The sequence below is a fragment of the Bidens hawaiensis genome, unplaced genomic scaffold, assembly GCF_021521415.1.
Source record: "Bidens hawaiensis isolate Kalapana, Puna unplaced genomic scaffold, B.hawaiensis_p1.1 tig00010597_1, whole genome shotgun sequence".
Taxonomy (NCBI): domain Eukaryota; kingdom Viridiplantae; phylum Streptophyta; class Magnoliopsida; order Asterales; family Asteraceae; genus Bidens; species Bidens hawaiensis.
The window spans coordinates 109,347-126,785 of NW_027491812.1; the positions used below are offsets into that span (position 1 = coordinate 109,347).

Here is a 17,439-nt window from a genome sequence, read left to right on the forward strand (position 1 = left end):
ACCCTCATACTTGAGGCGGCGGTGTCACAGGATCTTTGGTTCTGGCATGCTTTTTTTGGTGTTGCTGGGTCAAATAACGACCTTAATGTTATCGATCAGTCACATTTGATCAACGACCTTATCGACGGGGTTGAACCACCTCAATCTTTTGTTGCAAATGGAGAACTCTTCAAGTACGGGTACTATCTGGTCGATGGTATTTACAACGAATGGGCTGTGTTAGTTCAAGCTTTTACAGATCCAATCGCCGACAAACGGAAGTATTTTACGAAGAAGCAAGAGTCTGCTAGAAAAGATATCGAAAGAGCTTTTGGAGCTATAAAAAAACAATATTATGTTCTGGCGAACCCGATACGTTATTGGACTCGGGAGAGGATAATGGACGTCGTCTACACGTGTCTTATCCTACACAACATGACGTTAGAAGACGAGGGCAAAGCTATATGCCAAAACTACCAAGGTGACATTCCGCCACAACCGTCCACAATCAGTGATCAACAAAAACTTCATAACATAGCAAATATCAAGAGCCGTGAGATACACGGGGAGCTTCGACATGAGTTGGTTGAACATTTGTGGGCGAGGAGACCAGATGATCTTGTATTAGATTAGTGTTATTATTAAATATTATTGTTTGTTTAATTTTTAGTATGTTTTTTTTATTATGAATTTTCAAAAAAATGTGTGTTTTTTTAAATAATTTATTGTTTTTTTAATAATACGTTTTTTTAATACATTTATAAAAAAATAAAAAAATAAACCGCTCGCGCCCCCTCTCGCGCCCCTCCACACCATGCCCCGGGGCGCTATCACCACTACCAACACCCATCTTATCAAGCTTCTCTCTCTGCCACACGTCACAATATTATTGGATGGCGCCCCCACTCGCGCCCCCTCTCGCGCCCCCCACACCCCTCAGCCTTATAAAAGTGACAAAAAAAGGAGCTTTATTTAATAACTATTTAATAAGTTTAACATAATATATTAAGATCATTCGTGATACATAAATGGACTAAAACTTAATTATTCTCAATATTATATTACCTTCTATCATAGAAGAAAAATTTTCATAGAAGGTAACATTTTAATATTTTATAATTAAATTTAATAAAGTAAATTTGGGAGAAAATTTATGTGGTTCTAAAGAATGAAATGTTTATTTTGACGCGTTAATTTAGAAGTTCAAGATGAACTTTTTTATTAGATCTATAGGTGAAGTTTTAATATTTATACATTTAGAGACTCAAAGATAAGTTAAGTATTTCTTATATTAATCGTGTAAGAATAAACATATTTATATATTTATTGTATGGCCATTATAATCATTTGTATAATAAATAGATCAAAATAATAAACAATTATGCCTTAATATTATATTAGTTTGGTAATTGTTGATGGACCGTATTATCTCAAGTCCCAGATCGATAATCAACACGAATTAAACGAATAACTCTCGTTTATACTAATCAAAAAATCTCACTCAAAAAACTGATTACAAACCCTCAAGCCCTAACTTGGTTTGACTCTTGATGAACCCTAACTCGGTTGCACAAACTTCACAATCTATAATGTCTAACCATAACTTGGTTTATATAGACTAACCAAACTTGCTAGTCAAGACATTACCAAATATAATAAACCCTAATAACTCTTGGGTTGGGCCTTACATTTGGGCCAAACAACAATTGAGCCAACAATCACCCCCTCAATTGTTGTATCCAACTCACCCAACTCACCCACTAATTTCCTACTTGAAATTGGTGGATTTTCAACTTCACGCTTGTCATCATTCTCTTGATTCTCCCGAGGCTTTTCTTGATCTTTTGCAATGTTCTTTGGGCTCCACTTAGCTTGAAGTAACACTTGCTTCGTTTGATCATTAGACGCCTTCCCTTGGGCTTTAATCTCTTCCTTAACCACGCGTTTAGTTTCTTTAACACTCTTATTTGGACTTTGAATTTTGGAACTTGGATCTTTGGTTAGAATCTGACTCGCAACCGGCTTGTATTCTTTCACTCCAACACTTTGAAGATCCCTACCTGCAAAATTCTTCATTCCAATGATAGCTCGTTTACCGGGACTTGCTATCTTGAGGCTAATCTTGTACAATCGGTCCTTGGTCCTTGTCACCTTCATCAAAAGCTTACCTGTATCATCTTTAATGGTTAGCAAATCATGTTTCATGTGAATCTCGCATCCACCTTCCATTGCTTGACCAAGACTTATGATATTGCACTGTAGGCTTGTGATGTAGTAGACATCGGTCAACAGGTGTTGCTCCCCCGTTTTCCCTTCAATTAAAACTGACCCTTTTCCCCGAATATCAATACAAGATTCATCTCCGAACTTCACAGTTCATGTTTCTTGTTCATTCAATTCACAAAAGTACGCTTTATTACCCGTCATGTGATCGATGCTCCGTTGTCGAGATACCAAACATCTTTCTCCATCGACTCAGTTTCGAAACGCTTTGGAATCACACCGTCTTCATTCAGTAAAGCTGTCTTTTGATCACCTTTAATCATAAACAAAGTTGGATCAAAATCATCAACTTTATTCAAATTAGATTCTTCTTTTTTCTTCATACGTTCCGGGCACATAGACGCAAAGTGACCAAACTCATCACAACGGTAACACTGAACTTATGATCTATCCTTTCTTCCCCTTTGACGATCATTAGTTCTTCTTTGTCCCTTATGACTTGACCCACGATCTTGACCACCTCGGTTGTCACAACCATCTTGGTCCTCATCCTCTTGGTCTTGACCTCCGATTTCACGGCCTCTTCCACGTCCCTGTGAACTCGGCCAACCCTTACCTCGGCTACCAGACTGATCATACGACTTGCCTTTATAACTACCTTCCGATCGATTGAAAAGTAACTGCCCTTGCGAATTTGAAGCACGCTCTCTCACTCGTAGACGTTCCTCAAACGCCTTAAGTCTTCCAATAGCATCTTCAAACATCAAATTATCGAGATCAACACTTTGCTCGATTGAGGCTACAAGTTGGAAATACTTATCTGGAACTGCATCCAGCAACTTCTTCACCAAGACATCTTGCTCGAACACGTAACCTAGACTCGCTGCCTTTGAAACCATGCTTGTTATTTTTCCTGCAAACTCGTCAACAGTCTCGTTTTCCGCCATCTTGAGTTTCTCAAATTCACTTTTCAACGTTAGCAGTCAAGCCTTTTCAACTCGCTCGACCCCAACATACCGTGCCTTCAAAGCCGTCCATATATCTCGGGCATTCTTGTATTGAGAAATCTGAAGAAGAATGTCACCATCCACCACTTGGAACAAAAACGATCTTGCCGTTTTATTCTTCTTCGCATCAATAACCGCACCCTCTTCCGGTTGAACAACATCCCATAGGTCTTGATCATCCGAGATCGCTTCCACCACAATCGCACATGTGATGTAATTAGTTCCATTCAGCTTTGGAACCTGTAACGAAATCCCCCCACTCGCTTTGGGTTGGATTACCGGTCTTTCTTCGTCACCTGCCATTGACGTAGAACCCCTTTGCTCCACTTCGTTAGAACAAATACAAACCAATCAATTCCGAATAACTTTTCATAATCGAACCAACTTGCTCACAAAATAAATCGAACCTTGGTTAAAACCTTACTCGTTTAACCCGTGTAAAAAACAAACTTTGAATTAAACCTTCTCGCTCTACCCAAATAAAATACGAACTTTGAATTGAACCCGCTTGTCCAACCCAAATAAACCAATGATAGTTAAACCACACTTGTTCAACTAATATTAAAATCAATATAAAACAAACTTTATTATTTCTTGATTTTGGAGGGGGCCACGATGATACACCAAAAGTCAAACTCTTGCTTAATATTCAAACCATGTTTACTTCTAGAACTTTTGAAACGTAATGCCGATCAAGAACCTTAAATTGTTGCCAATAAAATAAAACCCTTCGACCAAACAGAAACTTACTATTTACGCCGCAGTTCCGATCACCAAGGTAACAGATCCGATTGGCTTACTTGCGAAAAAAAACTCCGATTCGAAAACCCAACTCGGTTCCAATATCCGCCAACGATAGCTTCTCCTCAAGCCACCGCTCTTCACCGACCGATTATCGATTTCTTGAACTTGGCTCTGATACCAATTCAAGTCTCATATCGATAATCAACACGAATTAAACGAATAACTCTCGTTTATACTAATAAGAAAATCTCACCCTAAAAACTTATTATAAACCCTCAAGCCCTAACTTGGTTTGACTTTTGATAAACCCTAACTCGGTTGCACCAACTTCAAAATCTATAATGTCTAACCATAACTTGGCTTATATAGACTAACCAAACTTGCTAGTTAAGACATTACCAAATATAATAAACCCGAATAACTCTTGGGCTGGGCCTTACACTTGAGCCAAACAACAATTGAGCCAACATTATCCTCGTTAGCTAATAAATGGGTTTCTCCCTTGGTTGTATGTAAGGGAAACTAATTAACATCAAAGAGGACACAAGACACAAACATAAAACATAAGAATTCGTAACCTCTCCCATATTCGGTTCTCTATCAAGAACCCGAATCCACATCCTTAACAATACATTCTAAAGGAGAACTTGATCAAGCTGACAATCATGTCTGGAGGTTTCTAATCTGCTATGGCCACTCTCTCTGCTGTAACTGGTATACACATCTTATCAGGTTTATCATATCATTCATTTATTCATAATCATCACGAGGAATTGATCAACAAATCGATCGCGGTGCCTTACGTATTGTCTTTTCTTGTGCAAAAGTGAGATAAATCATGTTTATAGAGCATAGACTTAATCAACTTAACAAAGTAACTACACAATAACTAACTCAGTCAACTAATTGATGTCGATTTCTCACAACCTAACATTAGAAAACTTACTCTTCTAAAACCCCCATTAAGCTAAACTGTGGCATCGACATGAAGATAACGGAATTTAGGGGAGGTCAACATTTTGTTAAAATATATGCCAGCCCGACAATGTATGAGCAAAGAATTGTAAAATCATGATTTTTCTTATAGAAACATACATGGTGAAGATGAGCTTGATCAACAAAGACATGAGTTTGAACTATTTATAGTATTTCAATCAAATCTCCATGTAAGAAGGCATTGATTGGCATAAACATGATGGATATCCTAGTCTCGAGAAGGTGCCTCTTGATTATGTATACTCACTCATAACCAACATCATTAGTGTAAGAATGATGGAATTATAACCCAAATTGGGTTAGTGTGTATAGCAACAATGTCTCTTTGCATGACATCCCACAATATTGGTCATTTTAATGTTTAAAGGAAAATGGAGAGATCGAAATAAGGAGTTGACGAAACATAAAAATAAACATGACCATAAAGGTGTTTAGCGGACGAGTATAGTCATTACAACGAGTATGCATTGGACTATAGGCACATGATAGTGAGGGAGGGAATGGTCGTGGGTGTGGGTGTGGGTGGTGAGGACGAGGATGTAGGCTCGTGTGCTGAATGAGTAGAAGAAGTTTTGGCACGTTTGATTAGAAGAATGTGATATAATCATATAATAGAAAATGAGTGTATGGTAGGTAGTATATGAAAATCAAAGAAGACTTAAAAGCAGTATTGGATGATGGGGTAGAGAAAATGTCTAGGAAACTTGTGAGGATCCTATCATAAGTAACACTGATTGTTATGGGCGTAACTGAAAATATACATAAGGAAGTGATTAATAAGAGATTTTATGAAGTCAGGCGTCACCAATGAAAGGATAACGTAGGAATATGAAAGTGTGAAGAATAGTATAACCAAAACGAGAACCAAAATGAACTTCATATGAAGATGTATAAGATAAATGTTAAGATGCCCTATAATTAATAATAAAGGTGGTGACATAAGTATCGAGCCAAATTTTCTTTGGTAAACGGGCAAGTGGCAATAAGGTGCAAGCAATCTCAAACAAATGTTGTTTTTCATTTCGTCACCTCCATTTTGTTAGGGAGTTTTAAGGACACAAGATTCTATAGCTAATGTAAGAACCGACAAGAACCTGTTGCTTTGAACCTTGAACTAATTCATGAAAACTATTATATTGCAGATGTTTGATTGTGGAAAAGCGGGTCTTTAGCTTGAACTTAAAGTGACGAAGGAAATCAGCGGCTTAATAACGATGGATTAAAATATAAGTTATTGTAAACCAACTTAAGTAAAGAAATAAAGATGATAAATGTAAAAATAGCAAGAATGAGACAATAGGTGAAGGCCCACATATCATAGTGATATGTAAAGGAGGGGCACTATGAGTTAAAAGATAAAAGAAAAAGTCTGTTTTAGATGTACTACATACATACAATTTAAATTCAAAGTTTTTATTTTTCATTTTTATTATTATTATTATTATTATTTTAAGAAATGAAGGGTCTAAACACATAATCGAAAGGATGGCTAAGTTTATAAATGGCAAAACAAGTTAGATGATGATATAGAATTGAAATGCGCGTAAAGTTCTTGTGGACTAGCAACATTTGGTGGAGGATATGACTTGTTGGATTCTAAATAGACAGGCTACAGTTTGAAAATATAACATGGAGAGGGTGCTTAATAACTAGTCGAGTAATTGATAAAAGAATTGCAAGTCCACGAGCAAGAGTTCTTTTGGTATAATTTTTTGATGAAATAAGGAAAACATAACATATGGAAGATGAAAGGGATATTTTTTTTTGCCTACTATAACTCGTTTCGAGCCAAAAAAGGTTCATAACATGGATGACAGAAACATTGAAGTCAAATGAGTTGTAGCTCTTAAATTGGGAAATCATGAATCAACTAAGTGACGCGTTAAAAAAACAAAAAAAGAAAAAGAAAAAAAAAAGATTATTTAAACACTTAGGTTGAGGCGTTGAGCAACTAACCCATGTGGAAAACATGTTCTGGAGCAGCCCAATTGGTAAAAGCACACCCGAAATTATTTTGTCCATTAGGCCCAAAAACTTTGCCTGAGAAACGTTTCTAGGCCATTAATCATCCATAGGAGTATAGGGCCATAGCGACAAATGTGACCTACCGACTTGGACTAAAGTTGCCTTATTGGACGTTGGTGGACCGGCATCCAAGGATCATACACTGGTTAGAGCCCACAGCCCGTTAAGAACTTTTGCTCCATAAGACTAGAGGTGCACAAATCGGGTTTTTCAAATACCCGGGTTCGGGTATGACCGGGTATTGGAAAATCGGGTATTGGTAATACCCGGGTCGGGTTCGGGTCCAGGTATTGTCTCTAAAAACCATACCCTATGCATCGGGTTCGGATCGGGTATAGAACAGGTATTATAAAACCGGGTATTTGAATACCCTATTTCAGGGTATTGAAAAAACCCTATTTTGGGGGGTTTTCCAGGTTTTCTCGGGTATAGATTGGATTTTTTTACGGGGTTACAATTTTAAGGGTATTTTCAGGTATTTGTCAGGTATTTTACGGGTAATTTCGGGTATAGATCGGGTATTTGTAAAACCTGGTTTCGGGTATTGGAAAAACCTGGTTTCGGGTATGGAACTGGTTCCGAGTTTCGGGTATTACCGAGTATAAATCGGGCCCAGTTCCGAGTACAGGTTTTGGTACTAAAATGCATACCCTATCCGTACCCTACGGGTAGGGTCGGGTTCGGGTATTAAAAAAACCGGTTCCGGGTATTTTTTTCAGGTCTGGTTCCGGGTTCGGGTTTTTTGTGCACCTCTACATAAGACTATGAAGTGGTTGATGCTAAACGGTCATGTTAAATTGTCACGCAGGCAGTGAGATTTTTACTGACCCGTCCTTTAATAGTTATGTAGTACTTTTAACTTTTAACTTAACATTAAATATATATATATGTGTGTATATATATATATATATATATATATATATATATATATATATGATTGGTTGGTTTGTGAGTGGCCTCACCTCCTTGACTCACACACCCGTTAACCGGGGATTGAAGTTTGGCTCGCCATCTTTACAAAGGTGAAATGATTTAACGGAATGGAGGTGCTGACTTGGCAAGGTGATGGCAGCTCCATCATCTCCACTACACACGGACTTAAAATGGTGTTATATTACATTCGTTATGTAGCATCCAATTTTATATGTACTACAATGAGAAATTTTTTCTGTATATTGTATAAAATATTGATGAATTCACAATATATTTTGTTAGTATGATTTTTTTTTTGAACGACCAACAAATCTTACAAATTGGTTACTGCCTAAATTCACCACATCATGGTACACTTGCCTTTCAATCCTAAAAAACCCTCATCTAAGGCCAACGCTCGTGAACACTCTTCCGAAGGCATGACAATGCCATGAGATAAAAGCCGCTAAGTTCAAGGATCCAACTAGTGAGTGCCACATGTTCGCCTAGTCTCGCATCATCACCCGGTGCCACCGAAACTAAATGATGAGTGCGGAAATCAAGCATAGGTCACATGGAACACCAACTTTCCCTTACCACTCTACCACCAGCTCATTGGCTATTGGTATGATTCTAATTCAATTATTTTAGAAACTTATTCGCACTTCAGAATTAGGGGTAACATGTAATTATCTAATTTTGTGCAAAAGTTCAACTAAATGGACTTGAGTGATTAAATTTTAACAACGAAACGAATGTTGTAATCCAGAGGCTGAAATAATCCTTGGTAAAAAGCCCAAAATTGAAAACGAAATCTTGTGACGGCTCTACTAACTTAGGATACATTGTCTGGACACCTATAGACCTCACGCATAGAGGTGTACAAAACCGGTTTCAAACCCAAACCGAACCGGTTTGGTCAACGGCTGGTCAAAACCGGTTTGACTCAAACCGATTTGGTTTATAAACCGGTTTAGAAGCAAGATACGCCGGCCTGGTCATAAATTTGTGTAAATAATAATATCCAAATGAAATATGAACAAACTCATTTTAGGTGATTTTGAACCAAAAAGGCCGCTGGTTAAGATTGAGCAAATTAAGCTCAAATCCACTATTGAGTGTCTAAACGTGAGCAAATGTACATCAATAGTTTGATTTGGTTTGGAGCATTCACAATAGCTCCATAATTTACAATACTACAATAGCACCTCTAAATTATGTGAAGGTGTTCTCTATTTTTTTTAAGTACGTTTGTAAGTAGTTGCAAGTTGAAAAGAGAGAAAATGTTACTGTTCACGAGTAAATTTGGAGAAACCTTGTTCGCCATTTATAATATTTTAATATTTGTTGAAAATGGTTATGAGTGGGGGAGAGAAAAAATATGATAAATGTATAAAAAATATTATTAAGTGAATATGAAGGAGAAAATGCAATGCCGTTCTAGAAACAAAAAAGAAAATTTAATAATTTTTAATGTAATTATAGAGATAAAGATAGGAGATCTATCCGGAATACTCATGTAAAAGTGGCCCAAAAAATGACTGACTAAAAAATTGGGCTGGACCACATTTAAACCCATTTTAATTCTATCCCAAAAGGGTCTATTTTGGTCAAAACTGGTTGGATTTGGACATTACGTATTTACATCACTTCGATATAGAAACTAGAAAGAAGAAAAAAAGCTAGAAAACATGCTCCAGGGTCTTTTTCTTTCTTTTTTAACTAAATTTTCTTGTACAATAATGTATTTCATTTAAAAGTCAGCATTAAATATACAGTATTGTAAGTGATGCATGAAGAACTATAATGTTTTAGGAAAACCATGAAAACAACTATGATTGTATGGTTTAAGGGTGCATTGACCGGTTTATTCTATTCTAGAATATAACTGTGCCAAGATCGAAAATTTCAGTTACAGGATTTTAGAAACCAATGGGTTTCGGTTAATAGGGTATTTTCATGTGTGAGGTTCAGTTTTAACCAAAATAACAGAAATATTTTTTGAAATAATTATGAATTTGTCTTGGGCCAGTTTAAGCTTTGAATGCAGTGCATACTATGAAACCTTGTACTACTTATGAAACAACGAAAGCAAGAAAGCCATTCTGACTTGTACCATACAATTTCAGCATTTGTCTAGTGATTATTTAATAATCAATAATGATAACACAAATAATTCAAGACCACACAAAATTATTCTTTTGACAAGTAATTTATGGATCGGTATAATACAGTGTGTTTCAAATTCATCTGTGTGTGTACCAACCAGAAATGAAGAAAATTGAAGCTGTATTTATCCATCTAAAGGGATTATGACATTAACACGTTTTTACTACCTACGACATGTTAAATACTGACCTAGGCTTCTCATGGCGGCATTAAACACAACACAAAGTGGACCACTCGGGTTAAGATTTTCAAACCCGTTGTAGCTAAATTGTTCCAGATTTCAGGGACCACCCTATTCTAACCTAGATCATGCATACGATCTGTTTAGCTTTAAGTATTCAAATCCAAAAGTGAGACCTCATGTGTTGTTTTCTTTTTACACCTAATGCAAAATTGACACTTCAGGCTTAAGGACACCATAGTGTGACCATAGATATGCAAGTGCATTCATTATCACCTAGCTACCTTATCCTTATGCATAAATGAATGTTTATGACCAAAAAATATTGTTGTTGTGCCTTTTATATATATACTCTACAGAAATAACTATATGTTTTTCGCTTAACATCATTTTAATTAGAACTTACAATAGTTTATTACATATATATATTATTTTATAGTTTATTCTAGGAAAAAAATTTGTTGAGGGCCACACTGGAAGTGAAGCTAGTAGAAATAAGTGTCAGGTGTTGCACAATTATTTGTGTCACAAGGTGTGTGTTGTGGTTTGTAGGTACGTTCAATTTTGTTCAGGATATCTGACACTTTCACAGTAAGGGGGTGTGGGTGGGGCCCCTTTTGGGTTGGGTTTATGTGTGGTGGTGGTGGTCTTGTTTGAGATTTCATATATCTGCTTTGGTTTCTGTAAGGATTTGATTGTAACATTTCAGATTACTAATGCTAAATATCAATTATTCAGTTGGTTTAGTTAGATAATCAGAAAGATATAATAAGCAAAACTTTATTTGAGATTTTTACTAGCATTTTCTATATAAAAAATGATAAATTATTTGTTCATTGTCGTCCATGTGAAATAATATATATAAGCCTCTTTCAAGTCTGTCGTTTATACGTCTTGTATTATGAATGTTTTTATAATTAATTTATTTGTAATGATATATAAACCTTACACATGAATTTGTTCTATAATTTAATAAGATATATATGTATTAAAATAATTGGTTTGGGTTGGGTTGTAAATAAAAATGAAAAGTTAGGTTGTTTTGGGTTGTATAGGTGGAAAAAAGAGAAATTAATTTTTATTAAAAAGTTGAGTTGGATTAGATTGTGAATAAAAGGAGTCAGGCTTAATATTATGGGGCCACAACCAATTCCAACAAGTCAAAATGCTTCATTCATATTTTTTATATATTTGTTGAAGATTAAATAATAATTGTGCTTTTAATTAAACCGTTACGCGTTTTTAATTAGTTGTCAGGCGTTTTTCTGTTTTTAGTTAAACTAATACCCGTAACCTTATAGTTAATCTTTAACTCTATGTCGTTACCGTTATAAGCTTCAAAATTTGCCTGAATTATCTTGCAATGCCATACGTGATTCTTCTTTATTAAAATTTAATTAAAAAGAAAAAAAAATAACAAATGGTTTATGTACTGGTGCTGCCATGGTCAAAGACATGGCTCAGTTATCCAAAGATAGGAATCCTTTGTGCTCAATAAATGCTGCACCGAATGCAGATAAAGTTGTACTCAATCCAGTAAACACACCCACACACACCAAATAAAAGATCATAAAGTGTGGGTACCTGGTACATACTACAAAGGACAAGAGACAAACCTTAGTGGTTTTGAGTACTTCCAGAAGCTGATTCTGATAGTCAACACAGTTGAAAAGGTCAACTTGTTCTATAACATGAAGCATTGCAGCTGTGGCCAATACCGATGGCTGATAACCCACAAATCTTGAATCTTTAATCCAAGCAAAACCATCAAAAACATTATAAGTTGTTTCTTAAAAAAAAGATTACATGTTTTTAGTCTTAAGTGGAAAAGATTACCAGAAACCAAGAATAGAACAAGATCTTCACATTTCTTGATGAAATCCGGATGAAGATGAGTCTTTAATCCAAGTCTTCTAACAATATGATCAAGAAATGAGATTGGCGTAACTGGGTTCATCTTCCATTCCAGTTTTGACATCATTAAAAGCTCCATTTTCTGTATGTTTTTAGGCTCAAACAAGTAATTATTCGTGTCTTCCACCTGCCAGAACACAAAACCCTAATTAGGGTACAAGTTGTTATGCATGAAGTATAAACTTATGTGAAGAAACTTGACATACTTGAAGATCTAAGAGAGATGGGACTTGTGTTTCTTGAAGTTTGGCAGCTAGTGAAAGTGAAGTAACAGCAATGTGTTGGATCATCCATGGCTTATCTTGCTGGAAGTGAAGAGTTAAAAGAAACCTGTCCAGATAATTAATGGCCAGAATGGAAGTGAGATGTGTGAATCCAAAGTGGGATTTGACTTTTAGGATCCAGTCAACAGCATCTTTGCGAGCAAGTAAAAGTGAGGGGTCATGGGGCCATGGATGGAGTGTTTGTAATTGTTCTTTGGTGAAAAGATACACAAGTTCTTCATCTTCCCAGAAGAAATCTTGGTGGTGATGTTCATGATGCATCCATGGATGATCTTGCTCTTCACTGAAGAAGAGTGTGTCTAAGAAAGATGAAGATGAAGGTGAAGAAATGGCCATGGATGGATGGATTAGAGAGAAGAGAAAGTGGTAGGTGTTTGCAGGCAATTATCCATTGGTTCTTAGTTCTCTTTGTCTCTCTACTCTCTTTCTCTTGTATCCATCCAAGAAGAAGGAAGACTGCTTCTACTTCTTGAAAACATAAATGAAAAGGTTGAGATTTTTTGAGACAGAAAGTCACGGTTGTTCTTAATATATATACACATACTCTAGCTTTTGTCTTTGTATTACATTTATTTATTTTTTTTTTTGCATTTACTGATTCTAATATTGTAAATATATTTTTGAATTTTAGTTTAATTTATTATTAAGACGTTTGTAATATACTTTAATCAATTTTGATTTATTTATGTTTGGTTATGTTCATTTATAAATGAAATATTGAATGAATCATCTACTTAACGTAGCATATTTGTTCGTTTCTATTCATTTATATTCGTTTATATTTGTTTGTGTTCGTTTATGTTTGTTCATATATACTCGTTTACCTTTGCTCATTTATGTTCATTTAACTTTGCTCATTTATGTTAGTTTATGTTCATGAACTGCTCACAATGATTGATGTAAGTGGCGATGGTGGTTGATTGATGCATGAAAGGGAAGGTTAACAATGTTGGGTGGTAATCGGAAGTTAACCGCTAATGGCGAGAATAGATCTGTGACGCAAAATATGCAGAGCAAAGAAATTAAATTAGGGTTTAATGATGAAATGATTTCATAAATAAATTAGATGTTATAATCTGTTTAAGGGCTATCCGGGTTAGGTGATACCCATGAACCGCTTATTTTATAACTTAAACTAGCTTTAAAACCCGTGTGATTCACGGGTTGCTTAAAAGAAATATAATTAACCTATAGAAATTAAATGATTAAATTTTTTAAAAAAATCTTTATTTTATCAAATTAAATGGTTTATAAGTTCAAACTATGTTTTCTAACAGAATATTCATAGGAGTACGTGACGTATTCTCACATAATTTCTTCAAAATCTCAAAAAAGTGCAACAAATAATTTTTTAAGTTGTAATTATATTTTTTTATGGAATAATGAAGTCTAACAAAAGATTATAATTTGATGAGATGTTTCATGAATCATTCTAAATAAAGAACATCATATATATAATTATCATGAATAAAACCGGTTTTTATATTATAGTTTTGAAAAAGATTGATGAAAACTTAACTGATTCATAGAGGTTTAACTAATATGTGAGAATAAAATTGTATTCATTCATAATCTCTTCATGCCTTTATCATCTTAGACCTATAAATATTGTTCATTGAATTTTATTGCATTCATCTCCTACACTCAAACGTGTATATAAATTAATTTAATAAAAAAAAGGTAGATCAGATTTTATTAAAAATATAAATATTTTGATTGTATTGAAATAAATACCGCATTTTATCTCTATAAATTGTGTAACTAGTTATTTTATTAAATGATTGGTTGATATATTTTGATCACACTGATATAAATATGTTTTCATTAAAAATAGATGAATAGTTTGAGTGAGAAATTTAGGCAAAGAATAAATCTTCAAGTGACACGTGTGCCAAATTATTTTATTTTATTAGAATAGGTAGATAGATGGGATGTTATAACCCGTTTAAGACTTTAAGGGATATCCGTAATTGGTGAGACCCATGACCCACAAAATTATTGTTTGATGATGAAATATTTACAAATAAATGAGATATTATAACTCGCTTAAGGGCTATCCGGGTTTGACAAGTCCTATGACCCGCATATTTTTAACTTGAACGGGTCAAAACCGAGTTAAATCAATGAGAGCTTGTCATTTAGAAATCAAGCAATCTGGTGGCTCAATTGAGCGTGCCGGGGGAGGGAGGGGGCGGTCAGAGAGCGACACGTATGATTTTTCAATAGTCATTTATATATATTGTAAATATATGAAAATGATAATGTACAAGTGAGTTTATCATGCAAATGGTAGGCGAAGAGAAAAAATCACACAGTGACAATACTGTATTACGACGATCAAGCATATATATCAGTGAGATACATTGATTATAACAAAAGGTGAATGCGCTCAACCTTTTTATGGTATGAATATGTTTTACGACGTGAATACATCTATTATCATGAAAATGTACTATCTTTTTAAAGATATTTACTCTTTTAAATTATGGAGGGTTATCCATATGTAAAGAATTATGAAAGTATTTACATGAGGGTTGGTTCAAATACTCTAAAACGTTTTGATACAAGATAGTACTAAACACTCAGGCTAAAATACACATGTGTCTAGATCCTTACATATATGATATGTAGTTGGCACACTATAAACATACTGACCATGAGGCAAGTGACTGTCTCTAGGGCGAGTGACCATCCAATTAAGTGGTTTGTGCGTATGTTTAGTTCCAATGAGATGAGATTGAGACCCACTGAGTCGTTGAACGCTATTGGTGTTGTGTCATAACGAATTATGAAATCCTTTTTTCGAGTTAGCGTGTTCACCAGCATATAGCTGACGTAATTTTTAAAAGTGTTTTCAGGTAATCACGAGTAAAGTATAGAGGTGGATATGCCGATGGAGATAGAAGATCACTAGACATAGAATACAATTGGTGGCTCAGCTAATTTTGTAATGAAGCATATGCGAAACTTGTTTTTAAACAATAAATTTTTAAAAAACGAAAAAGGGTATTTAATTCCCTATGTTATGAAAGTACATATTTTGCTTAACATTTTCCGCTGAAAATTTTGATAAATTGTCAGAATTGGTTCCAACTATTGGTCATACGGCTAGGCCCTAAGGCCGAGTGTGACCCATTTAAATTCGTAGAATGTTATCTTTGATTATGCATAACTAGCGTTTTACCCAGCGCGTTGCGCCGGGACAATAGCGTTGTCGGTCACAAGTGTTGAGGCGGTAAGTCGTCGCGAATTTGGTTGGTTCCGGTTACGTGTATTATTGTACCAGAACTAAAACCAAAATAAAAAATAATAAAATTTGAGGTGGACCAATGGGGGTGGCGTCAGCAGGTAAAACTTGGGCGTTAGCAAAACCCAGTCGTTGTTGATTTCGGGCATTGAGGCAATGAGTCTACACAAATTCGGTTGGTTTATGTCACATTCGTGACAGTAACGGACTAAAACAAAAAAAAAACAAAATCAGCATTCTGTCGATTATCATTACGCTTGTTACGGTACTAGAAGCATGCTGAGTCTACTGAAATCCGGTCGGTTTCCGTCATGTTTGTTACGGTATCGGAACTAAAATAAAACAAAACAAAATTTGCATTCAGTCGGTTTTCTTTACGTTTGTTACGGACCGAAACTAAAAAAACCAAAAAGGACCAATATGGTGCTGCAAAGTTGTCAGTCGAGATTTTACGGCACCAAACTTCTTGTTTGTATATATAATAATAACTAGTTTTAGAGTCCGTGTCACACACGGGATAATTCAAATTATAAAATTATAAGTAAAACAAATAATTACATAGCGTATATGAAAAAAAAATATTATATTACATCTATGCTTGTATCTATACAATGTATACATAAATTGATTTTATTTATATCACAAAATGATTTTTTTAAATGAAATTAATAAAAAATGTCCGTGCAAAATCGTACCCTGAGAATAATTCTTTCTATTGAAAAATTCATTCTCGGTGTCATATATGTATAATTGAAAGAATTTTGGTTATGAACCACTTTCGAAAATAAGACTTCTCATGCGATAATAGTTCTAACCACTCGGCCTAAATACGAACAAGGCGTTACCTTTATTGATATATTTATCAATTACCACCCATCAAAGGAAAGTAGGATATTAAATTGTAGGAATGGATGTTCTTAGAGAACTATGTTTTTTCTGAGCTACACAATAAAAAGATTTTGATAAGTTTCAGAGGGCTTCTCGAATTTGTCATAATGACAACATAAAAAATAACATGTTAACCCATTCAATTTTGTGAATATTTTGTTTCATTTGAGCATAGTTTTGCATGACGTGCTTCCCATACAACGTTTTGATCACAATTGAAGGAAAAATTAATGTTGACATAAATATTTCAAATTTGTTAAAAGTTACAAACATTGATAAGCACGGGGGTGGCATGTCGAAAGTGTTCGTAATCTTTTCTTAAATTTTAATAGTTGAGGGAAAAATAGTCAATTTGCCAAATCCCGAACCTTTTGATTATTTCTAAAAATGCCCTTAAAAATAAACTTAAAACCCGAATCATGTCTAAAATTCTAACTTTCATGCTTTTGACATTTTAAAGTCGACTTTGAACCCATAACAAATTTGATGAAAATCTATTTTTGCATTCTCAAATTTTTAAAAATACTCAAAATTTTCATTTTTGACCCGTAACAAATTTTGACATGAATGTAGTTAACTTGTACCAAAAATCTATTTACCAACTTTTGACTCATAAAATCAAATTTAACTTCCACAAAAAACCAAAACAATTTTCATTTGAGAAACATGATTTGTTGTTGATTTTTGGAATTCATCAAGTATTTTGAAATATATAGTAAAATAATATGTTAATATATATATTTATAAAAATATATAGATATTATATAAATATAGTGTAAAAGGAAAGTGAATAATTATTGATTTATTACATATATTAGGGTATATTAGTTTTGGAGGGAAAAAAATTGTGAGAATTAACCAAAACATGAC

At 34.6% G+C, this 17,439-nt stretch overlaps 1 protein-coding gene across 1 annotated transcript; it reads right to left on the reverse strand.

The window, feature by feature from the left end:
* Window positions 1-11,554: 11,554 nt before the first annotated feature.
* Window positions 11,555-12,904, reverse strand: LOC143535748 (cyclin-D3-1-like). The gene is made up of 3 exons (XM_077029918.1): window positions 12,357-12,904; window positions 12,073-12,277; window positions 11,555-11,983 (listed from the first exon to the last, which is right to left on the reverse strand). The coding sequence occupies exons 1-3, from the start codon at window positions 12,768-12,770 to the stop codon at window positions 11,697-11,699; spliced, it is 906 nt and encodes a 301-aa protein (XP_076886033.1). The 5' UTR covers window positions 12,771-12,904; the 3' UTR covers window positions 11,555-11,696.
* Window positions 12,905-17,439: the final 4,535 nt, after the last annotated feature.